General features: G+C 56.8%; 1 protein-coding gene across 1 annotated transcript; it reads left to right on the top strand.

Annotated features, from left to right (window-relative positions):
* The first annotated feature begins 6,676 nt into the window (after positions 1–6,676).
* Positions 6,677–24,738, top strand: LOC119099800 (intraflagellar transport protein 122 homolog). Its single transcript, XM_037222878.1, is given in 29 exon segments — positions 6,677–6,789; positions 7,262–7,371; positions 8,683–8,833; positions 9,177–9,387; positions 9,623–9,793; positions 10,677–10,868; positions 11,208–11,296; positions 11,758–11,866; positions 12,427–12,570; positions 13,331–13,468; positions 13,818–13,982; positions 14,733–14,852; positions 15,324–15,442; positions 15,904–16,057; positions 16,402–16,563; positions 17,051–17,217; positions 17,703–17,813; positions 18,275–18,359; positions 18,361–18,439; positions 18,740–18,884; positions 19,355–19,529; positions 19,796–19,849; positions 19,851–19,925; positions 20,210–20,378; positions 20,799–21,112; positions 21,592–21,696; positions 22,823–22,987; positions 23,692–23,778; positions 24,718–24,738. Coding segments are annotated over 29 exon segments (3,846 nt in total). The 5' UTR covers positions 6,677–6,730.
* Positions 24,739–24,985: the final 247 nt, after the last annotated feature.

Below are 24,985 nucleotides of genomic sequence, written 5' to 3' on the forward strand. Positions count from 1 at the left end.
GATATTTTATCGCTCCTGTTGTGCCTGTATAAAGCGCTTTTTGCGATTTCCCACTTAAAATGGCATTTTTACCTTAGGTTGCCCCCACACCCACACACACACACCCACCTCTGAAGTTTGTTTCCAGTTGACTCCTCCAGTCCTTATTTGTCCATACCAATTACAGGTATGTGGTTGCACCCATTTGTGCTTGGAGGTCACTGTTGCAAAGACATGGTGGCAACAACTTCAACTTAGCTACCATGTGAATATAAGTCCCACACACAGCTATGACATATTTCATGCATATTGAGAGCTAATGTCATTTATTTCAAGTAAGAGTTGATAACTTCATGGTTCTTTCATAGGCTCAGTTCAGTAATTAACCATGTACCACAATGGTCTGACAATGCCTTGCCACAGCTTAACATATATGCTTATCTCTTTTGTAATATTGTAGGGAGACTGGCCTGTCTATGCCTTGTGTGTTGCCACAGACCTAATCAATCCAGATGTGATGTGAACCCAACCTATCTAAGAATGTGATTTGTGTATTGTCCTGTGCTCTCCATAAACTGTGAGAAAGTCCCGGAAGGCAGAATGTTTAGCATTTCATGTTTTTTCAAAGCCATTTCAAAATGAGTGCTCAAGAGATCAGGAGATGACCATTATTTATCCTGTCTTTCACACTATGCCATGTAGTAGCAATGATGCCCAATTTTCAGAGCTGGTAGCAGGCCTCAGCCACTGCATCCCTCCCCTCCCCCTGTACTTTGAATTTGCTAGTACTGCTCTGAGCATCCTATGAACTTTCTGTCAAGTTGCATGCCAACTGGTGCTGGTAGTGTTGATCAATACATACTGGTGCTAGTTGCTCTTAAATGTGTATAATGAGATATGCCAGATAAAAATCCTCAGTGAATATGTGTGCAGTCACTAGCCATGCCTCTTCCAGTTATTTTGTCACATGTGGAATCACATCTTCTGAGATGAAAAATGCATTGTTATACTGCATAGAGTTTACTGTTTAGATTCTGGCTTCAATCCAGACTTAAAGTGCCCTCAAGTATGGTTGAAAGTGATCACATTTTGAGTGTTGAGAATGCTGCTGAGGCCTTAAACATGGAGCTGTCTAGACAGTAATAACTGTGGAGGTGTTTTCTCCATTTAAAGCTGTTGTTTTTCTTTAGATATTTGCTGGGTATGCATATCAGCAGGGCTATACTTAACAGTGATAATTATGTGTACACATTCATTTTTGTTGGAGTGAACAGAAATTTATGTTCCAAGAAGCAGTTTTTCAATGCCAACAGATCCCAAAGAACTAAAATGATCACTTGTGATTTGCATCTGATTATAATGCTATGGACCAGGAGCTGCCATGATTAAGTAGGTACTGCTACTATGTAGTTCCATCCCATAGCCCCCATGAAAATGTCAATTCTGCAGCAAGGGAGTACCTTTTAAAACAAGGTTTGGGAGCTAAGGAGGGGAAAATGACTAAAGCTGGAACCTGACACATTGTGTCATGTTGCCATCCCGTCCACTCTTATCAGTACTTTTTGGTCCACAAAAACTGACATGTATAATGTGCCAGGAAAATACTTGTTGAGAAAATCATATAATTTTAGTCCATTTAATCCATTGGTCATTTTTGTCAATAGATAGGTATTTAGCTATACATTCATGTCACCTAAAACGTGTGGATTTACGGCAAATCTCCGGTATTGTTATGTGCAGTGCAGCTGCTGCAGCCTGACCAGTTCTGATACCTGATACATAGTGTAAATTTATGGTTTATTGTATGTGTTGAGTGGTTCCGGAACATGTCCAAGTGCACTTTTGAAGTGTTTCACATGGTGGGAACAGTTCCTTTACGTAAGCTTCCAAAAACGTTGCTGTCCTTTCAATAGACCACCCTGCATTTCAGTATTGATATCCGGTATAATCCTGATAAATCTTCTTGTAGTGGGTTATGTGTATTTTGTTGTGGTTTAATCACAATGACATTTTATTATCCACATAATGATATGCACATGCAGTCAAATGAAGCTATTAATTTTTACACTTGCAGTCTGGAGATTGTTTCTCAAATATTTTATGCTTTAAAATAATTTTCTCAAGTGGTGCATAACTCTTACTGACCACCGCACGCAAAATGCTCAACATATAGCAACCTAAATGCTGTTACAGATGTTTGCATTTTGTTATGAACAATCGCTGGTAGTAAACCTTAAACAGCGTCACCGGGTACGCCAGTTACCAAACCAAACAGAGGGGGTGGCACGACTCGTGTCCACACCAGGGGCGTTCACAGCCAACAGTGCTCCGGTGCTGCTTGCTGTAGCGCACCGGGTATGGGATGTGTACGTTTTACTGGTACTATTTCACGTTGTCTTTTGTGGTTGACCTTGTCAGGTCGGGTCAAACGAAGTCAGATCACATTCTTGCCATGCCAACATAGCTTTGCATGGATCACCAGAGTAAACCTGTCAGCAGCCAAGGTGTGGCATCCTTGGATTGTGCCTGACTCCGGCGGACCCGGGGTCGACGCGAGATGGAACCAAGGCTTCTAGTCATCGGTGGTTGACTCAAATAGAAAGTTGGCAACCTGAGATGCGTATCCTGGCAGCTTGTATGTGCGCGAAACAAACTACAGTTCTATGTGTATAATCCTAGCATTATCAGATGTCTTCTCGCGCTGTTATGAGGCGCCTAGTACGAGCTTTATCCCGTTGGGTCGGACTCCGAGTCCTGTTGTACTGTGCTGCTGCGCGTCAGGGTCGGAGGCAATCCTATGTGCTAGGAGTCGAGTCGGGAATGTTTTCCGCTGGAGCGAAATCAGTTGTAGCCATGTTAAGTGATGTTGACGTCTAAGTGCTCTAAATTTCAGCCCACTGATGTGTCTGGCCTGCAATGATATTGATCTTGAATTACGCCGCTCTTACCATCTCACGATTATAATACTGGTACGCAGTGAAAGGTCCGCTGACTACGCTTTTCTGATAAATTGGCGTTGTAAGGCGCTTGCTTTTCCACCGCCACTTCTCAGTCACGTCGGATCCGTCAAACAACCGATTTCATAGCTTTAAGCTGAGAGAATATCACAAACATTGATGGGATGCAATGCTATAGGTGTTGCCATTCAGAGCCGTCGGACAAAAGTATTCTGATAAGCACAGGGCCAATGGCAGCGGTGGAGTGCCGCCGAATTTCCACATTTGACACCGAGCGGACTCCATGATCGAGGCTCGGCCTCACCACAACATCAGGGCGTCGACAATAAGACAGTATAGCGGTCCTGCTCGGAGATTCCTCGAGCAGCCACAGCCTCCCGTGCCCTGTTTTGGCCCTGCACGGACTGTTGACGATGGCTCGCTGCGGATAGACCTTTGCCCAAAGTGCGTGCAATGCCAGCAGTCTCAACCCTAAATCGTCCGTGTTGAGTCAATGCTTGGTCGCTTGGGTGCTTTGGGGACGGGGCAGGCGGTGCACTGTGCGAGCATCGGTGTTCTACATTCCAGCTCTCCTTTTTAAGCTAGAAGAGGTGCGACTAATTGAAATGCACGCACACAACACCTGACGGGCTTGCCTGCCGAAGTGATATCGCTCAGAGCCATGACCGGGACTGACCAGTGTCGGTGATTTTCCCCGAAGGGTAGGTAGTTACGTGCTAAGGGTAGGTAGGTGCTATGCTCGCGTGGCCGCATGAGAATACGTGGGTGGAGAGTATAGTCGTCTTTTCCAGCAGAGTGATAGCGATGATTGCCGTCGGGATGCGCCCAGAGATTGCGAGGCGTCGGCTGAGTTTAAGACAGTGTCAAAATGACGCGAAATTCAGAAATAATGACCCTGAAAATAGTCTGATGACGTTCGTAAGGCACTTTTTTCGTCCCTTTTGAAAAGTCTCACTGATATCAATGAAGAAAAGCTGACTGTTAACATCATACCTCATATCGATGACGTAGTCATTCCGGCTTTGCAAAATGGTAAAAAATCGTCTGCTTCATTTCCGCTGCTCATTCCTCAAATTTCTGAAGAAGTCTTGAGATTACACAAGGGCCCAGGATCACAGAAAGGAACCGAACCTCACTGAAAAAGGTACTGTGCACTGTAATCACATGGGATGAAAGCAAACCGACAAAAAAGTCAATGCGGACGACGGTCGCCAAATGATCCAAATGGTTCCGCAACGGTACAACCGAAAACTTAGAAACGGGCGGCCGTCTTAGCAATCAAGCATGGAACAAAAATGCACGATTTGGGCGTTGTAGGTGGCCTTGTGCTGTCAGAACTCAAAGGCCCTTTAAAACATCACCTTAAGTGGTTAATATGTGACTGGAGACGCATAGGAAAATACACTGCAATGTCAGCTGTGGAACGGATTGTAAAGAGGACTGTGAAGGGGAAGAAAAGGTAAGGGACGAACACAGGACTGTTCGCCAATGCGGAGGGATGATGAGCGCCAACCAAGCTATTCTCATGCAGGTTGCGTCGCCCCCCATTCTGCAGAAAACGTCCTAAGAATGGCGATAAAAAATTGAGTAAACGGATTTGCGAAAAAATCGGAGTGATTGTGGTTTGACCTGGCAGTAGACTAGAGCTAAATTCGCTAAATTTGTCGGGCTCTATTGTTTAGAGGATATTGATAATATAACAGCTGTCCTCAGCGACAACCAGCTCGTAGGACAGGTTAAAATGGCATGCCCGTTTGTGTGGCTGATTCTGCAGGACAGCCTGGTAGTAAGAGTATCAAAATGCAAGCTCTGAAAGCTCGCTATGTCTGAAAGCTCGCTCGCTACGCATGAATAAGCTTCGAACCCTTACATGGTTATCAATGTGAACGTTGCCAATGGTGTGCCAAAGTGCGAGTGCATGCAATGTTTATAGCCTCCTGGTGGTTCCGCTCCTGATGCGTAGTCCCAAAAACATCAATAAAGTATCCCTATCTTCTCAAACACTATCGTCAGGTCCCCAGATACGCCTGTGGTTGTAGTCTTTAAATACCATCGTATTGTGATTTGGCTGTTTCAAAACTCATTACATTTCATTCGAAGTTTAAAGCCGCTGTTTCGCAACTAGTGAATGTCGAAGCTGTACTGGGAAATCGGTTGCGGGCTTGTCATTTGTGGCATGCCTGATTGGACAAGATTGGACCTGATTGGAGTAAGGTCCCGTAGATGCGGTCATCGATAACAATAACTTCACCTTTCCCGGATTCGCCGTTTTCTGGTGACGTGAACCGATAGGGGAGGGGGTTGATGCGACCCCCCCCCCCCCCCTGCCGTTTCCATCTAAGGACAGAGTCTCGCGGAAAAGCAGTTGATTAGTTCCAATGAGATCTCGCAATTTGTAATAGCTTTTTACCGCGAGCTGAATAATTGGCCCGACTATGCCAGGTCATAGGCAGTTTCTCCCAGAAAAGGGCACGATTACAACTGTGTAACAACATGCAACTTGCACCAGCATATTGTTTAATTATGAGTACATTGATGTACAATTGTGTGTTTTTAGCATACATTTATTATGTAGAACTGTTGATGCAACGGTGTCGGCCTCACGCGTGTGATTGGCGGATTCGCGCTAGCCGACCGTCACTCCCGCTAGCCGCCCGTCACCCGCGCTACTCGAGCCGTCACTCGCGCTAGCCGTCCGTCACTCGGCGCTAGCCGTCCGTCACCCGCGCTTAGCCGACCGTCACTCGCGCTAGCCGCCCGTCACCCGCGCTGGCCGTCCGTCACTCGCGCTAGCCGTCCGTCACCCGCGTTCGTTAGCCGACGTCACTCGGCGCTAGCCGACCGTCACCCGCGCTAGCCGCCATCAGCTCGCGCTAGCCATCCTCACTCGGGTAGGGGCCGCCCGTCACCCGCGCTAGCCGTCCGTCAACTCGCGCTAGCCGACGTCACCCGCGCTAGCCGACCGTCAACCCGCGCCGGCCGCCCGTCATCCGCGCTTGGCCGCCCGTCACCAGTGCCAGCCGCCCGCTCACCCGCGCTAGCCGGACCGTCATTCGCGCTAGCCGACCCCGTCACCCGAGCCAGGCAGTATAGCCGTTGCAGTGTTCTGAAAAATCCCTCGCTGCTCGTGAACTGAGGAAACGCTAGAGACACTTTTTTCATGTCATCATACGCACAATGAGGGGTACAGAGGCTTCCAAAATTTAGGCTTAATTACACGAAATAGCGGAGAGATATCCTCATAAACCGTGGGGGCATTACCCTCCCCCCCCCCCCTCACATCAGGGCGAGGGTTAAGCACAGGCACGCTTAGAGCGTTTTCCGTCCGTTGACTAGATTCTTCGGTTGGAGAAGTGTTTTGTGGATTGAACAAACCTATACCTAAAACAAACAAAAAAAGGGCCTTTGATGTCCACTTACTTCAAGAAAACAAGATCCGAAAAGTGTGCCAAGAAAACTCGTTGGTTAGATAAATTGTATTCTCGATTGGATTACAAAACTAGAAAAATCTACACCCGTCCTTATTTCAAAAATTGGTTGTGAACCCATGCCCAAGTGGCAGGTATGGCCGCAATCGGAATTCCGTAATCCTGCAATATAATGCATCGCCCTCCCTGCCCGTTGGTAATCAAGAATCAAGAGATATGCCATCACGCTGGTTATGCTCACAGCCGTGTCAAAACCATGATCAGCGATTACGCCGAGTTGATGTTCCCCTGAATCGGTGTTTCGTCCTTTATAGGCACGGCGCCACGGTGTATGCAGTAAACCAATAACAGCAGCCGATCGCCAGGATGCGGACAGTGACGACGTGGGTGGATAAAGTCCACGATAAGGACAAAAATGAACAACCGTGAGTAATGCTTTGTCCTTATGGCCAGCCAGGTGTGATATGCTAAGTTCTGTTGTTCTTGCATGTTGTGTGCATGGTCTACCAATGATGGCTGTCATTGAGGATTCATTGTTTCCTGTCGGTCATCTCCATGTGCAAGTTACGACTGCTTGGTAGACCTAGCCCGCATTTGGTTTGTTATACGTGCTCAATGTGGACTGATGAACTCTCGGAACATCTCATTGGCATTGTGTTCCAGGGATGTGGTTTCCTATTCACTTGGGGTAGCTTCTCTTCCCACCTCACCCCCAACTGAGAAGAAGGTGGGTCGAATTTGGGGAGACATACGTTTAGTAGCGTGGTTTGGGGCGGATCTCGTTACTTTCACTGCTCAGCCCGCCCCGCCCCGGGCTCATTTTGCGGCACTACAGCCTTGATGCGCTTTGTGTTTGGCTCTTCACGGCTCAGTGGGGTTATGTTGTGGTTTTTCCAGCATACACGACATGTGTTTCCACCCCGATGGCACGATGCTGGTGGTGGCTGCTGGGAACCGGGTGCTGGTCTACGACGCCGTGGACGGATCCCTCATACAGCCGCTGAAAGGTGACTGGTGTTGGACACCTTGACCCCCCCACACGGTCGCCGAGTGATGTGACGGGCGTTTATCGGTGTGTAACGCCGTCAGTGGGTCACTTCTAGATGGGCGGTGGTGTTGTGATGGTTGGGGCGTTCGGCTATGTTCTCGCTGAAGTGTATGCCGTGGAAATTTCCCTATAAAATCATTGGAAGCTAGAAATTTTATTGGATATTAACATGTGTAACTCTCGAGAGTGACCTCTGGTAACGCAGCGGAAATGTAGTATCGTGTTGGTTCTTCATGCTTTCTTTTAAATAGGGTCGCCAACAGAGTGCCAATATAATCTAGAAGTGGCGCAAGAGATAGTGACACAGAGGAGACTAAACATGTCTAGAAAAGCTATGAGCTAGAACGCAGGTGTCAAATTTGTTTTGCATTCGGACTCGGTCGACCAGGAATGTTTGAGAATCATGCAATTGCATATAGCAGTTGGCTGTGCAATACGTGCCCACCGCTATCATATGTCTGATGATATTGGGAGGATATATGACATCATCTATGATAGTAGTGGACATATATCATATCATATATGATAGCAGTGGGCATATATCGTACTGCAGTGGGCTATGTAGTCCGTGCCCACCGCTGTCTGTGATGCTCTGCTCAATCTGTGCGCGTCTTTTAGACACGCTGAGACGCCTGCAGGGCACCCTGTGCTGTCAAAATCGCTGGGCCTTTAGTGTGGACCCCAGGGGTGTATATTCTCTGGGACAGCCAGCTGACTGTGTAAGGAATTTTGTGGTGAGCTTGTGAATAGCGTTTCGGTGATGTCTGCCGGTATATCATGAAGAACTCCCTGCGAAGCCTTTCAAGGTAATCGTTATGGCTTAGCTGTCACAGAAAGCATACAAATGTGATATTACCATATGCGTTCATAACTTGTTAACGCGGCTCAAATGGTTTTCAAGTCGGGTTTAAACCTACGATCAAAACCATTGGCATTCATAAGTTCTGAAATGTCTTCCTAAACGTCATCCAGGTTAAGCATGACGAAATAGGTGCAGTGTGTGGAAAATAATTCACTGTGCCTTTGACGCCAAGGCTGCGGAATATTTGCCATTCATTCTCCGTATGCGCACTTCACATAATTTCGCATCTGAAAGAATGTAACTCACACGACCACTCCAAAAGCGCGTGTCTTGCCGTGTTGTTTTCCGTGGTATCATCAAAAGTCTCGTCTTTTGGAATATCTTGCATTTGTCATTGCCCCGACGACGTACCCTTGCATGTCCCTGTGCGGAGGCGGTGCATCACCTCACGTGTCCGTGGCCCGGCAGGACACACGGGCAACGTGTACTGCGTGGCGTACAGCCGCGACGGCAAGCGGTTCGCGTCGGGCAGCCAGGACAAGAGCGTCATCATTTGGGCCACCAAGGGCACCAAGGTCGAGCACGGCGTCTGCCAGATCGAGGGCATCCTACGCTACACGTGAGAAGGAGACGCCGCGGCCGGCTGCGGTGCCGTCACTCGGGTCTGGTGCTCCGCGGAGCTGGCGTGGAGCCGCACCTGACGGCATGTGGCGTCATCTGATGACGTGTGACGTTATCTGACGGTGTGTGACGTCCTCTGACGGCACGTGACGTCCTCTGACAGCATATGACGTTTTCTGACGGTGTGTGACGTCATATGACGGTGTGCGCCGGCATGTGACGTCATATGATAGTTAGTGATGTCATCTGAGGGCGTGCGTGCTGTGTGCCGTGACAGAAACGCCGTGTGGCCTATGGCGTGTCGTGGCTGCTCTGAGCGTCTCGCCCCATCGGCCCGGCAGGCACAAGGACGCCGTGCAGTGCATCGCCTATAACCCGCTGAGCCTGATGCTGGTGTCGTGCTCGCTGTCCGACTTCGGCCTGTGGTCGCCCGAGCAGAAGAACGTCACCAAGTACAGCGTGCCCAGCCGCGTCAACAGCTGCACCTGGACCACCGACGGCCTGCTCTTCGCGCTCGGCCTCATGAACGGCAGCGTCTCCATCAGGAACAAGGTGGGCTCTCGGCCTCAAGAGACGGCCGGCGTCTCTGGGGACAAGGGCAGGCTGCCGTGCCTCATGAGCATTATGGACCAGGTTCAGCTAGTGACCGGCGTGTCAGCGCGCTGCTGGTACCGGATCATGCGCCTTGTGACCGGCACCGCTCCCGTTTTACCACGGCGCGTTGTCTGCACGCGTTCCGTTCGCTGCCGCTGTGTCGTTGACGGTTTGGTGCTCACGTGCGCTGCAGCAAGGGGAGGAAAAGGCGCGAATCGAGCGTCCGGGCGGCAGCAGCTCGCCCGTCTGGCGCGTGCACTTCTCGCCGGTGAAGGAGGACGTGTATGACGTGCTGGCGGTGGCTGACTGGGGCCAGACGCTCTCCTTCTACTCCGTCTACAGCAAGGACTTCAAGGTGGCCGAGGTACGCCGGCCGGTAGTGCAGGGACGACAGATCCTTCGTGTTGGCTCAACTCTCCCGAATAGTGCGCATCGGTTGGCCTTGGATCGAGCCCGTGTGTTGGCATTGGCAGTGCATGACAGGGAACTCTTGTGCTGGCGTTGATTTGGTTGTTTTTGTCGTGTGTTGCCATCAGACAGACCAAGTGACGAGATCGTGTTGTACTGTTTGAAGCCGGTTTAGTGGTTTCCAACGGGATTTAGTCCTTAGTCATGCCACGACTGTATTACACACAGCCGACTTAACTCTGCAAGACGACATGAAATGTACATGATCAGTAGGTGCTATCTCACATCACGCTCCTACCTATTGTCCATTTCCCTGTTCCTTGTTCTCATGGTGACTGTGACTGTGAAGTTCAAGCCGCGATAATCCAAGCCTGCGTCACGGACTTCATGATGTGTAGTGCACCATGCAAGTAACCCATTCTTCATCACGTATGGTGTTCCACAATGCCTCAAAATATGTTGTGGTATGTGCTGTCCCGGTCAGGGTGCCCCGGCCCCTGTGTCAGTCTCCTGTCCATAAGCATGAGCACGTCTGATGTTGAGGGGGTCGTATCGGGATTGGAGGTCAAACTGAACCGTGGGGGACAGCTCCAACCTGAAAACTGTGTTTTGAATGGAATGAGTTGAAAAACTTGCATTGTACGGGCAAAGTGAGAAGAGGAATCTCATTTGGTAAAATAGGATACGTCCCCCTTGGGTTGTCGCGCCGCCGTCCCTGCTCGTGACTGGTGCGCCCCTTTCCCGCCCGCTGTCATCTCCTCCGGAGCTTCCCCGTGATCTGTGGCCGCCGCTGGTGCCGCCGCGCCTCTGTCGGTGAGCGCGTCCCGTCCCGCCGTCAGATCGGCAAGGAGCGCCAGCTGCGCTTCGACGCGTGCACCATGCAGTTCTTCCCGCTGGGCCAGTACATCCTGATGGGCGGCTCCAACCGCGAGTGCACGCTCTTCACCAAGGAGGGCATCCGTCTGGAGACGATCAGCGCCCAGGAGTCGTGGGTCTGGTGCGCCGCGCCGCGGCCCGACAGCAACTACGTGGTGAGGGGCCGGTGCCGCATGGCCTGGGCGCTGTCCTGCTGGCGAGGCTGGCGCGAACGCCAGCGGACGGCGGCGTATGGCTCTTACCGGGGGAGCATGTCGCTGCTGCTGTAGCCGCTGCCACCGCCGCTGCTGCTGTCTCTGCCGATGTGGCTGGTATCGCTGGGAAGTGGGTGTTGACGGCGCTGGTGCTGTCGTTAGAGAGGATGAATAGTTCAGTTAATCTCGCGTGCCTGCGTTTTGGGCGGCATTTAAGCTCTCTTGTACGATTGTTGCTGGTGATGTGTCGCCCGTTGCTGGCGCCGTGCCGCGCTGACCGGCCCCCGCCGTCTGCGGCAGGCGTGCGGCTGTAACGACGGCACCATCGCGTACTACCAGCTCGTGTTCAGCACTGTTCACGGCCTGCACCGGGAGCGGTACGCCTTCAGGTGAGCCGAGCCCGGCCCGACCGCCGCCGCTGCCGTACGCCATGTCCGGCGACCCTCCACCGCTTGACGTGCGTGTCTGTGGCTTTTTCTGATTGAAGATGGCGGCGCCGTAGTCAGCCTCTGTATGGAGTGGGGTGTTACTTACGCCTGCTCGGGCGCAATTGTTTCATCCAAAGATAGAAGAATGCTGGTGCGGGCGGGGAAATGGATGGTGCGACGGGTTATTCATTTTGTGACGCTCCGACCGACGGGTGCTCCTCACTGTCTGGGACACAGAGGCGCGCGTCGTGACAGGCGAGCCCGCACGGCTCTCCGCCCCCAACACCGGACGTTTACCACTGGGCCGTGTCTGTGAAGCGTGACGAGCACCCGAGCTACGGGCCGTCGCGACGGCCGGAGCGGGCAGTACGCTTGCGTTGTAGGCGTGACCAGACCCTGAAGTCTCCGGTCCGCTCCCGCAGGGAGAACATGACTGACGTCATCATCGAGCACCTCATCACCGAGCAGAAGGTGCGCATCAAGTGCCGCGACATGGTGAAGAAGATCGCGCTCTACAAGACCCGGCTGGCGGTAAGTGTGCCCCCTCCCCCCCCCCCTCCCCCAGTGTGGGAGCCCAGCCCCGTTCCGCAGACCGCAGCGGCGGAGGGGGGGGGAGGGGGCGGAGCGGCTTTCAGGAAGGGATGGTCGCCGTGTGAGGTTTTGCTTGCAGCTGTTTCACCGGGCCGTCAGTCTGGCTAGAATTTTGAGGGAGCATGAACTGGATGTAGAAGAATCTCCGGATCGCGAGTACAGTTCAGTGTTAAGGGTGGTCAGTACGTGGCGAGAGTTCGGAGACGGTGAGCCTTGCCGCTCGCGTTTAGTTGTCGTGTGCTGTCACTTTAGCTGAGGTCCGCCAGCTGCGTTCATAGGTGCACAATTTTTTAGTACTGGCTGCTGCTAGTTTGAAGATAGCCTGGCGGCCGATAGACGAGGGACATTCATTGAATCATGATTGGAAATGGATCGGAAAGATTACCCTGTATACCAGCCACAGATGTATGCGGTGGTTATGTACTCGTTGCCTGCCGCCGCCGCTGTCTACGCTCGGCAGCAGCTGTCGCGGTCTGACGTGGAGTCCGGCGTCGCCGCAGGTCCAACTGCCCGAGAGGGTCATCATATACGAGCTGTACACGGGAGACTCGACCGACATGCACTACCGCGTCAAGGAGAAGCTCAACCAGAAGCTGGAGTGCAGCCTGCTGGTCATCTGCGCCAATCACCTGGTGCTCTGCCAGGTCAGCCCCGGGTGGCCTCCCGAGGTAGCCTCCCCATTCGCCCCCCCCCCCCCCCCCCCCCCCAGGCGCCTCCATCCTTCCAGGTGGCCCCTACAGACGGCCTCCCTACGCGGCCTCTCCAGGCGCCGTCAGCCGATGCAACATCTTGACGCGCGCTCAACAACGCTGTGAAAAGGAAGTAGGCTATCGGGAGATAGTCCGGTCGTTTGCTAGTCACGCACCCCTTTGTGTGTTAATCCTGTTCTGCTATACTGATTCGCAGTATACATTTATGTGCGTGTTTTGCCCTCATCCGTGCTCCCTCCCGTTATGGTGTAAACTGTAACTGTGTCTGTAAGTACTTGCCGTTCACTGTTTCTCGCGCGGTGCGCCTGTCCTCCGTGTACCTGTTGTCCTGTGCGGGGCACCGTGTCGCCGTGTGCCGTTCGCTGTCGCCGTCGTCTCTTTTGGATGCACACGCATTTGGCGTTAACCACGCCGCTCTGTGCTACATGTGATGTTTCATGCCATCTCTCGAGCCTCCCTGTTTTACCGTGATCCACCGTGTTCTACTATGCTCTACCATGTATGTGTGTGATATGAAGGTTCTCTCTGGCACGCCACGCCGTATCACGCATCACCTGAAGAGCCGTCGGTCCCGTGTCTTGTAGCCGTGATGGTCGGCCCCGTGTCCGGACCCGAACGGTCGCGTCACGCGCCGCCGCCCCCGTCCGTGACGCGGCGGCCCGGTCGGTGACGCGCCGCCGCGCCGCCCCCGCAGGACCGCCGCCTGCAGTGTCTCAACTTGTCGGGCGAGCGCGAGCGCGAGTGGGTGATGGACTCGATGATCCGGTACATCAAGGTGATCGGCGGTCCGCCCGACCGCGAGTGCCTGCTCATCGGACTCAAGAACGGCCACGTGAGTCAGCCGGCCCCGGCCCGGCCCAGGTGTGGGCGGTAGGCGCCGGCGGAGCAGCGCAGCCGCCGCCCCGATCGCTGACGCTGGCGTCCCAGGGGGCCACCGTCGGCGGGGCGCTGGGACGGCTGCCTGTCCGTCCAGTGCCGGCGTCATGCGACATGAGCCAGTCCTCGATGCGAGTCGGCCCCGTGCGCTGGTCCTCCGCTGTGCAGGATACGGATGGTGTCGTAGAACTGTGCACCGTTCGCGAAGCGCCGAGGTCTGAATAACGCACACGCCGTGCTGGCGCTCTGGACTCTGTCACTGCAGTGCGTGACCGAGCCGGCGCGGTCGGCGGCGCCGTTCTCAGGTGTACAAGATCTTCATCGACAACGCGTTCCCGGTGAGCCTGCTCAAGGTGCCGTCGGCCATTCGCTGTCTGGACCTGTCCGCATACAAGGAGAAGTTAGCCGTCGTCGACGACAACGGCACCGTGCTCGTCTACAGCGTCGAGAGCAAGGAGCTCATGTTCCAGGTGGGCTGCGGAACCGTCTGGCGTGAGCGCGTGCGGCGGCGAGGTGGGTAATCACGGCGAGGTGGCACCAAGGCGTCGCGTTTTGAGGTGGAAAACACGGCAGTTCTTTAGGTGGCCCTTGCCAGTGGCCAGTGGATCCTTGCTGATGGGTATATCGGTGGGCCAGTTGAAAACCGACGCGCTTTTTGTCTTTGGATCCGTGTGAACAGTGGCCACTACACCCTATTATGTGGTTTTGAACTGTGTATAAAGGGTGCTATGGCGGCAGGAGTTTGAGGCTTGTGAATACCCTGTGAGACGGTAGTGATTACAGAAGAAATCATGCGGCTGTGCGCTTTGCCCTGGTAACATCTGATGCTGCCGGTGTATTTCCTTAAATTAATCGATTGTTTGCTGTGATAACCTTGTGACCAGGGTGCGTGCCGAGCACGGCCCATCGTGTATGAACCGGTCCTGCTACACCACTAGGGCAATACAAATGCAACTGGTAATTTTGGCGGCCGATTTCAGCTCCACGTGCCGCGCGGTGCCGTAATACGGCATGGCAACGTGGCTGTCTTTGCCCTCTGCCAGTTGACTAACCACCAAAGAGGAGGCACAGGTGTGCGGTGTCGGGGACGCGGGCCCGAACGCGGCTGTCACACGGCTGTCAGTGTCGGCCGCTGCACCAGATCAGCTGGCGGGTCGGGCCGTCACCGTATGACGCGCCCCGGTGCTGGCTCCTCGCAACCGATGACCGTCGATTTTCAGGAGCCGAACGCCAGCAGCCTGTCGTTCAACACCATGTGCGAGGACATGCTGTGCTACTCCGGGAACGGCGTGCTCTTCATCAAGGCGGCCTCCTACGTGCCGTACCAGCAGAAGCTGCCGGTGCGTGACAGCGCAGCGACCACCGCGGCGCGGGGGGCTGGCGTGTTTTGGCTGCACTGAACGCTAACTTCGTGTCTTGGCTGCTCAGAATACGACGTGTCATCGTGAGGAACTCGTGGCAAATTATGGGGGTACCCTGGTATGTATTACTGATTTGTATCGACCGCCACAGCGCATCCATAGATATTCGGCGCCTCTGTATGGTGCCAATTGAAGCTTTGTGAACCTTACCTCATGGGGCTGGTGGGGCTCATCCTCCCTTCTGGACATGACCTGTGTTGCGTTGGGGTCGGCCCCCGCGGCGTGTGTGTGTGTCGGGGGGGGGGGGCTGCCGTCCGTGACCCCGATGATGAGATGCTCCCTCCCCCCCCCCCCCTCTACCGCGGTGTGTGGGGAGAGCCCCGTGCTCCTGCTGATGCTCGCCCTCGCGGAGTGCGGGCCTGACTGTGTCGACGCTGTGTCGCTCCGCAGGGCTTCGTGGTTGGCTTCAGCGGCAGCAAGGTGTTCGTGCTGTGGAACTACTCGATGCGCTCCATCGACGTGCTGCAGTCGGCGCCCATGTACCAGTACATCGACAAGAAGCTGTTCAGGTAGGCTTGCTGGGGTTCAGTGCTGTGTGTGCCTCGGACTTTGGAGCCTAATGGGGGCGTGGAGCAGGGATCGACTCCTCGAATGGCAACTCAGCGGTGGAGGACTTCACCCTAGCTCGCATGGCGGATGTGAGAATAGAGTGGGTTGGCGGCGGCAGTGGAGTTAGTCGTGGCGGTGGTATGCAGGACTATGAGGCAATAATTAAGGCAACAGTTGCTGCGGCAGCAAATGCTGTCATGGAATCATCGTGTGCGCTATCCATATATGATGCGCGCCGAATCACGTGGGTCAGTTTTTCTCAACGTACATCGGCAGGATCTTCAATTCAAATCGCAAGTGACAAGCTTATATCACCAGACCAAACATGCCGTGAAGCCGAGGACCATGTTCCTCTAGAGGTGCCGGACGGCGGGCCGGGCAGCGTGCAGGTGTTAAGTGGGTCGCGTCCGTGTCCCGACAGTCAGGCGTACGCGGTGGCCTGCCTGGGCGTCAGCGAGAGCGACTGGGAGACGCTGGGCACGGAGGCGCTCAACAATCTGGAGCTGGAGGTGGCCAAGAAGTCCTACATGCGCATCAAAGACGTGCCCTGGCTTTACCTCATCGATTCCATGGAGGTGAGAGGGCCGTTCCGCGGTCGGCGGAGCTCTTCCGCCGCTCGTTTTGGTCTTCTGGATCTGTCACTGTGCCTTTTAACCCACTCCGGGGAGGAATGAGTTTAAGTATGTGGAATAAACACGGGTTTCACACCTAGACCGTCAGGGTGTCTTGTAGCCACTTGAGTGGCTCCGCTGCGCGAGAAGAAAATGCCTCATGATCCATTGCCTTTTTTTAGGTGTCCGATTGGTTCCATATTTGTCTGAGCGATGGGAAAGAGCGTTCTGGTTTACTTCGCTCCTGGTCACGTTGTTAGCTTTCTTTCCTTAACGCATCCGATCATACCCGCCACCTCTGCCGACAGGAGAGGAAGAAGAAGGGCGACTTCAACGAGCAGGTGTTCCTGGGCGACATCCTGTCGTACCGCGGCGAGTTCCGCGAGGCAGCCGAGTGCTACCAGAAGGGCGGCAAGCCGTCAGCCGCGCTCCAGATGTACACCGACCTGCGCATGTTCGACCTGGCGCAGGTCAGTCCCGACCGACCCGGCCCTGTCACTGACAGGGGGGCCGGGCTGGTGACGCGCCGGTGGCACGCCGGTGATACGCTGGTGACACGCTGGTGACCTGGACCAGGGGACACTCCGATGACACGCTGGTGGCGCGCCGATGACACGCCAATGATACACTCATGACACGCCAGTGACACCCAGTGACACGCCGACGACGCGTCGGTGACACGCCAGTGACACGCCGACGGCACGATGGGTGCGTACGGAGCAGTGCGCGATTGGTGGCATATGGGTTTCGTAACATTGCAACGTCCGTGTGTGACATGACCGGTGCGGTCGTCACATCTGTGGTCTGGCTCTGCCCCACCGCTGTGGCGCACCGACCACGCGCTATCCGCTGCCCGCGCCTGGTCCGTGTATGAGCCGACTACAGCCCCCCCCCGGTCTGCGCCCGCGGCGGCCGAACCGTAGCTCTCTCGTTAACCACACGCTCTTGCCGAGGCAGGAGTTTGCTGGCGACGAGGACTCGTCCGACCGCAAGACGCTGCTGAAGAAGCGGGCCGAGTGGGCCAAGAACATCAACGAGCTGCGCTCGGCCGCCGAGATGTACGTCAACGCTGGCGAGACGCTGAAGGCCATCGAGATCATGGGCGAGAACGGCTGGATCGACATGTGAGTTCCGGCCGCCCGGTGTCGCGGGTGGAGCGCGTCACGAGGACGGGTCGGACGGGGGCGTCAGCCTCCCCTCCCCACCGCCTGACTGGCGAGGGGGCTGACCGGGGAGGTGATACGTCTGTAAGTGCGCTGTAAACTGTTGACTCCTGTGTGATCGTAAGCACAACTGGAAATTTCGAGTACTGTCCACCTAACCAGGGTTTGCTCCAGAACGTCCTTTAACCAGTACCTTTTGGTGTATGGAGGGGTAATCATCATCATAAGAAGTCTGAGCTCATGGTACCGAAACACCAGGAGCTGAAGATCTGTCTTTGTTTATTTGAAGTGTTGATGTACATACAGACTCATTATTTGGTGCCTGCACACATATTGTGCATTGCCCATAACAACGCCTGTGAGAGTGCGCTGACGCCGGTGGCCGGTGCGCCGCTGAACGCGTGGGCGTCGTTTGACCCGTCCGTCCGTCCGTCGGCCGGCCGCAGGCTCATCGAGACGGGCCGCAAGCTGGACAAGGGCGAGAGCCAGGCGATCGAGCTGGTGGCCCAGCACCTGCGCCGCCTCAAGCAGTACGCGCTGGCCGCCGAGATGTACAAGTGAGTGGGGCCGGGGCGTCGCCGCTGCTGGCTCGCAGCACGCGCTGGCCGCCGAGATGCACAAGTGAGTGTGATCGGAGCGCCGCCGCTGCCGGACCGTAGTACGCGCTGGCCGCCGAGATGTACAAGTGAGTGTGATCAGAGCGCCGCCGCTGCCGGCCCGCAGTTCAGCCAATTACCGGCCGAGGCGCCGAGCCTCGTCCGCTAGTAATGGTCCCGGATACCTCTGGCAGTAAGGGATGTCCGGGCCGGTGCTGACCTACGTCAGGTATGCGCAGTGAATTACGCCTGGTAGACTTGTTACCAGCCCAAGTCGTTGGACAGCTGCCCGAGCCCGAAGACGGGGCTGGAGCGGCGTGTCTGTCGCCGAGCCGCTGCTGGTGCGGTCATTGTCGGCCGCCTGCCGACCACCGGCGGCCGGTCTGCGTGTGACGCGCCCGCCGCTTGCCCGCCACCCGCAGGAAGATGGACGACACTGAGTCGATGATCAGCTGCTACGTGGAGGCCGAGGCCTGGGACGAGGCGTTCGCGCTGGGCGAGCAACACCCCTGAGTTCCGGCAGATCATCTACGTCCCGTACGCCAACTGGCTGGCCGAGCACGACAAGTTCCTGGAGGCGCAGAAAGGTCGGTGGTCGGCGGCGGAGCGTGTGCGGGACGGACGTGTTCGTTCATGGAACGTGCCGTGATGTACGAGGCGGGACGGCAGCGTCCGCCGTGTTGTGCCAGGAGCCCCCGAACTGTGCTGTGTGTGATGTGCCGTGAACCTGGGGTTGTGTCTGGCAGCGCGTATGATGCGTAGTGACGGCTAAGGTTATTGCCATAGGTGCCATGCCACTGTGCAGCTGAGCTGGACGGGGGCTGACGCGCGCGCCGACTGCTGTTCCCCGGGGGCGATCTGGTGTGACTGGCCCCTCCCTGCGGCAGCGTTCCACAAGGCCGGCCGGCTGGACCTGGCATTCCTCATCCTGGACCAGCTGACGGTCAACGCCGTGGAGGAGAGCCGCTTCGACGACGCTGCCTTCTACCACTGGGTGCTGTCGCTGCAGTGTCTCGAGGTCGCCAAGGAGGAGTGAGTGGGCGCCGGCGGCGGCGCGCGATGACCAGCTGAACTCCGGAACGGTCGGAGGCAGGACCCCTCAGGCTGCTACCGTATTTTCGCGGGGTTACTTCGCTGCTCCGTACCCTAGACTATTTTAGGAACGGTGGCGTGGGTAGTTCAGTGTCTGGTTGGTTTAGCGTATGTCCGGCTGGATCAGCGATCAATTTTGGACCTTGTCTTATGTGATAGAAAAGCCACACATCTTCGTGTGCCGCATCCAAACGCTGTCGAATCAAAGAATCCCTGCGGTTGCGACCGGTCCCATGGCTGCTACTCCCAGGAGGGTATTCACAGCAGAGCTCTTGGGCAATGGCCCACCGGTCAGTAGCAGGGGTCTTTTTGTCGAGCTGTCACCCGGCCGGCCGGGCCGCTGCCGCCAGCACTGAGACAAGTCGGCTCTCGCCTCGGCCGTGACGCCCCACCCCACTCCGCCCCGCCAGTGCCGCGCAAAAGGACGCCATGATCAAGCTGTTCTACGAGCACCAGCGCAAGGCCAACATCTACTACGCCTACCACACGATCCACCGCTACATCGAGGAGCCGTTCACGTCGTACATGCCCGAGGCGCTGTTCAACATCGCCCGCTTCCTGACGCACGAGCTCACCACGCTCCAGGTGAGTGGGTCAGCCCTCCGTGTCCCGGGAGAGACGCCTCAGACACGTGCCGTATACGTTGCCCGCAGGCCCGGCACTGCAGCGGCGGGCTCGGCAGGCTGCCGCTGACCCGGTGCTGCCCGGCGGGCCCGGCGGCGACCCGTGCGCGTCGCCTCCTGTCGTGCGCTGGATGGGTGAGAGGAGGCGTGTTGGTGGTGGCGGTGGCCGCGGCCGCGGCCGCCGGTCGTGTCGCCCCTGAGCACTGACGGCCGTCCGCCCGCCCGCAGCCCCGCGGTGTCTCCAAGTTCTGCACCCTGTACGCGCTGGCCAAACAGGGCAAGAATCCTGGAGGCGTTCAAGCTGGCGCGCTATGCCCTGGACAAGATCCAGCAGCTGAAGGTGCCTCTGCGCTTCCAGGTGAGTCGCACGCTCTGTGGTGATCGCACCCTCCCCCTCCCCTCCTCCGCCGTTGTGCGGCCCTTGTGCCCATCCGTGTCTCAGGGATTTCCGTGCTTCAATAGGCTGCGCCTATCCACATGTGCCGGTAATTGTCTTAGCGCTGATCTAGGGCCCACATGAGGAGCGGAGGGCGCGCTCTGTACCCGGCCAGAATGTTCAGCTTACCGACGCACGCGGCACGCCTCACTCGGAGCGGTGGCGTCTCGATGGTGGCCGACCGGTGCTTGCCCCGGCCGCCGCAGGAGAACGTCGACCTGGCTTCGGTGCAGCTGCGCGGCAAGGCGTTCACGGACAAGGAGGAGCTGCTGCCGCTCTGCTACCGCTGCTCGTCCGTCAACCCGCTGATCAACACGCGCGGCAGCCGCTGCACCAACTGCAACCAGCCCTTCGTCTTCTCGTTCGTCTCGTTCGGTGCGTTTGGTCAGAGAGGCTGCTGTCGGACGCTTGGGTGTAGTTTTCGGCTCCGGTGGGGGGCGAGATGGCCACGCGTTGTACGCACAGAAGCTGGCTTTGTTGTGCCGTGTGGGAGCCAACGCCCACGCTGGCACGGACAGCCAGAGGTCACCTTGGAATGGAAGCCTGCCGACTGCAGACTGACTTTTACCGAGGAATTTGAAGTGGGACAGAAGCAACTAAGCCTAGAGTTAATCGGGTTAGTTTTGTACGGGGCATCAGAGATGGTTCTCAATGTCCCTTCACAGCAAGGGCCATGTCGCCTTCACCTGGAGATGGTTCAGGGGTTTCTCGGCTTCTCCTTAGAACTGCTGTGATTGCGGCGGCGCTCCCGCGCGTGTGACCCGATGACGGATCTCCGTCCCTCGCTCCCCACAGAGATCCTGACGTTGGTGGAGTTCCAGCTGGAGGACGGCATCTCGGACGAGGACGCCATGCGCATGATCGAGCTGTCCGACCCGGACGGCTCCGACGACGAGGAGTCGAGCAGTTCGAGCAGCTCCAGCGAGGAGGACGAGGACGAGGAGGAGAAGCCGGCGCAGCTGTCCATCAGCGCCGCCGCCGCCGCCGCCCTCCACCCCAACGCCAGTGGCGCCAAGCAGAGCGCTAGCGGTGCCAAGCAGAGCGCCAGCGGCACCAAGAAGAGCGCCAGCGGCATCAAAAAGAGCGCCAGCACTGCCAAGAAGCCGAAGGTGCGACGGGTGGCGGAGACGGGCGGCCCTCAGCCTGGCGTGCGTTACCGTCGGTTGGGGTGGCTCGTTCCAGCGATCAGCTCTGGCCGTGTTGGTAACTTACGTTTCTTGACATTAGGTCTTAGACAGCAAGGGGTGGGATGATATGTCTTACGTTGTCATCCATTAGGATTTGTAGACTGCTAAGTAGAAGTCTATTATGCGCGTAGGTCCGTAGTGTACAAAGCGAGCCCTCAAAATGGCATCGTGCCATCTGTGATAGGCGTGTGCATGAGTCTCAAAGTGCATCCGAAATGTTCGCGATGAGGGACACAAATCATGCCCGTCCACAGAAATGCGTAGATTACGGAGCCGGAAAAGCCAGCGTGGCATGAGCGTCACAATGTATCCGCTATGTAGCACGGCTGCATCCGTCGACAGCTCGCTGGGCTTGTGTGTTGCGCACCGAACACATCACATCGGGGCTTGACCGCTGGCAGGGCTGGAAGGAGAAGAAGAAGGGCACCACGCAGACGCTGACCCTCAATGACCCGAACGCCGGCGGTGAGGCGGATCCCTTCACCGAGCGGCTGCTCAACTTCGAGGTAACCGCCGCTGGTCCCGTGGCCGCGCTGTCCCGCTCAACGGAGGCTGCGCCCCCGTGCAAACCGGCCAGTAAAGGGCAGATAACGGAGCCTTGTGTGTGGTGGCCCCGGACCGATATGTCGGTCTTTTCGTCACACTTTGATCGTACTCGCCACGTTATTTGTGCCTCCTGGTGTCGATTTTTGCCATCGTCAGCGTCGATTGTCGTTTATTTATTACACGCCGCAACGTGCTGGCCCTGCAACAAGCTCAATACGTCCGACGTGTAACGCGGCCGCGGCGCAGCTTTGAGCCCGGGACACAGAGTTTTGGACAGTTACAGAGGTCGTTTTGTGCCGAGGCTGGAGGACAATCGCTGAGGAGTTGGGTGTTTCCGGGTGTGGTGACACGGCTCATGCCGTGATCCGCCTGCTATGTGGTGGTCCGGTCCATACTGTGACCCGCCTGTTGTGTGGTGGACCGGTCCATACCGTGACCCGCCCGCCGTCTGGTGACCTGGTCCATACGGTAACCCTTTGTCGTGTGGTGGCCCGGCTCATACCGTGACCTGCCTGTCTTCTGGTGAGGCGGTCCATACCGTGACCCGCCTGTCGTGTGGTGACCCGGTCCATACGGTGACTCGCCTGGCGTATGGTGGCCCGGTCCATGCGGTGACCTGCCCGCCGTGTGGTGACTCGGTCCATACGGTGACCTGCCCGCCGTGTGGTGACTCGGTCCATACGGTGACCTGCCCGCCGTGTGATGACTCGGTCCATACCGTGACCTGCTCGCCGTGTGGTGACCCGGTCCATACCGTGACCCTCTTGCCGTCTGGTGACCCGGTCCATACCGTGACCCTCTTGCCGTCTGGTGACCCGGTCCATACCGTGACCCGCCTGTCGTGTGGTGACCCGGTCCATACGGTGACTCGCCTGGCGTATGGTGGCCCGGTCCATGCGGTGACCTGCCCGCCGTGTGGTGACTCGGTCCATACGGTGACCTGCCCGCCGTGTGGTGACTCGGTCCATACGGTGACCTCGCCGTGTGGTGACCCGGTCCATACCGTGACCCTCTTGCCGTCTGGTGACCCGGTCCATACCCTGACCTGCCGGCCGTGCGGTGACCCGGTCCTCTCTGCATTGGCAGCAAGGTGGCACCGACTTCATCCCGGTAGTGGTGAACGCTCCTGCGCTGCGGGCCATGAGTCCCGTGGACGTGCTGGTCTGCAAGTGGCCGCCGCCGCTGCGCTACCAGTTCTTCAGGAACCTGATGCCCGACATGCCTGTGTCCCACTGCCTGTCGTGTAACAGGGTGAGAGGCCGGCCGCTGCGGACGGAACGGGCGGTCCACCAAGCACATTGGCTCTCGTGACCACGAACACCGCTAGAAACGCTGAGCGTTGGCGATGTAACCAGCGGCTGCTCAGTAACGTTGTTTGGCCAGTAACTCCCGGTGATTGAAGTTTGGCGATTGAGCGAAGAAGAACTTTGAACTCATGATGGAAAAAACTGAGGCTTAAAATCTTCCCTGTTTATGTCGAGCGTACTGCAGCGTGTTCTGTTATGTGATTTGTCAGACGCCAGACACTGGTAGCGGTCCCTATGTTCTCCACGTAGCCCGCTCCCTCCTGACAGCTCCTCTCCCCCCCCCCCCATCACTACCACCGGCGATGCGGTCTGGCGTCTCCTACCAGCCAACAATGGACTATTTTAGCTACCATCTCGCTTGATTGTTGACTGCTACCATCATGTCTCATCTGATCGGTCGTTCCCTGTTCGACCTAGCGAAGCACTTCGCTGAGTGGAGTCTCTGCGATGTGTGCTTTGCTGCCCGTCCGGTCGAGTGTCGGCGTGTCTAATCCACGCCGGCGTCTGTAAGTAGGCCCGGCCGCCACTGAACATGCGCTTGGCTCGTGCTCTGGCTGCCGCGTCCAGCCGTGGCTGTCGGTGGCTGTTGCCTCCCGTGTCCGGCGGTGGTGTGGCGCCCGCCTGCTGACGCTCACCCGCCGTCCCCAGCTATTCCACACGGACGACTACGAGCTGCAGTCGCTGCAGAAGGGCTACTGCCCGTTTCTGGGCCGCAAGCGACCCGACCCGCACCAGGTCACGGGCTCGGCCGATAGAGGCGCCTGCCGACCTGACCGGGTCCACTGGCCGGACGTCTGCGCTGCCGCGGATCTCCGGGGGTTGATAGGTTCCCAGCTGACCGGGGCCGCGGTCCCGGGCTCGGCCTGGCCAGACGGTCTGTCGCTCCCGCCGGATCTCCGGGGGTTGGTATAGGTCACCCATCTGACCGGCCCGGGGTCCCGGGCTCGGCTGGCCGACGTCTGTCGCTTCCCGCCGGAATCCGGGTGGTGGTATAGGTCCCAGCTGACCGTCCCCGGGTCCCGGGCTCGCTGGCCAGACGTCTTCGATCCCTACGGATCTCCGGGGGTGTTGGGATAGGTCCCAAGCTGACCGGCCCGGGTCCCGGGCTCGGCTGGCCAGACGTCTGTCGCTCCCGCCGGATCTCCGGGGGGTTCGGATAAGCTCCGGCTGACCGGCTCGGGCCCCGGGCTCGGCTGGCCAGGCGGCCGCGGTGCCGGTCCGGGCGTCGGATCATCGGACGAGTCCCAGCGGGTCCGGCCGAGTCATCATCGATCAGATGGCCACAGGTCGGCCATTCTGGTGCCGCCCGCCGGCACCGGCCCCCCAGTCCTGATCGACAGGGTGGCCGCTACGCTGCCCACCTGCTGCACTGTCGTGCACGAGTGTGCGCACTCCTGGTGCGGGTCCCCGTCCCGGGGACGCCTGTGATCTGGCTCGATAAATTCGGCAAGATGTTGACGGTCTGTTTGTGTTGATTTAATTTCCTCGAAGCGAATCGTAGCGCGGATTTGAGATGCCCGCGAGCGCTGTCCAACATGCCGTAGTGAATCCGCCAGCCTTTCGAGCACATTAGCACGGGCCTGCTTCGCCCTTGTTATTACCGTCTGGCCTATATGGTAAACGTGACCCCGGTGTGGTGCGCCACGCTCATCAGTGCCGCTGACATGCCAGCAGGCACTTCACGCCGGTTTCTGAGCGCCCTGCCGTCCGAAAGGTCCACACGCGCCCCGCGCCCTGACGGTTGAGGAACGCCATCATTCTGGCTTGTGTCATGCGGTGCGTTCGTCCAAAGCGTGCCGTTGCGGTGGAGTCCAGCTGAAAGTTGCCTGCGTTTTGTTACTGGATCTGTTTACGTGATATTTATCCATGTTTGTTTTATTATGCGTGTCTATTTTTGCGTGTCTTGTTTTACTTCGCATCGTATAAGACGCAAATCTAGTCA

This window comes from Pollicipes pollicipes, unplaced genomic scaffold (genome assembly GCF_011947565.3).
Source record: "Pollicipes pollicipes isolate AB1234 unplaced genomic scaffold, Ppol_2.1 Scaffold_4881;HRSCAF=5763_pilon_pilon_pilon, whole genome shotgun sequence".
In the NCBI taxonomy this organism is placed as follows: Eukaryota; Metazoa; Arthropoda; class Thecostraca; order Pollicipedomorpha; family Pollicipedidae; genus Pollicipes; species Pollicipes pollicipes.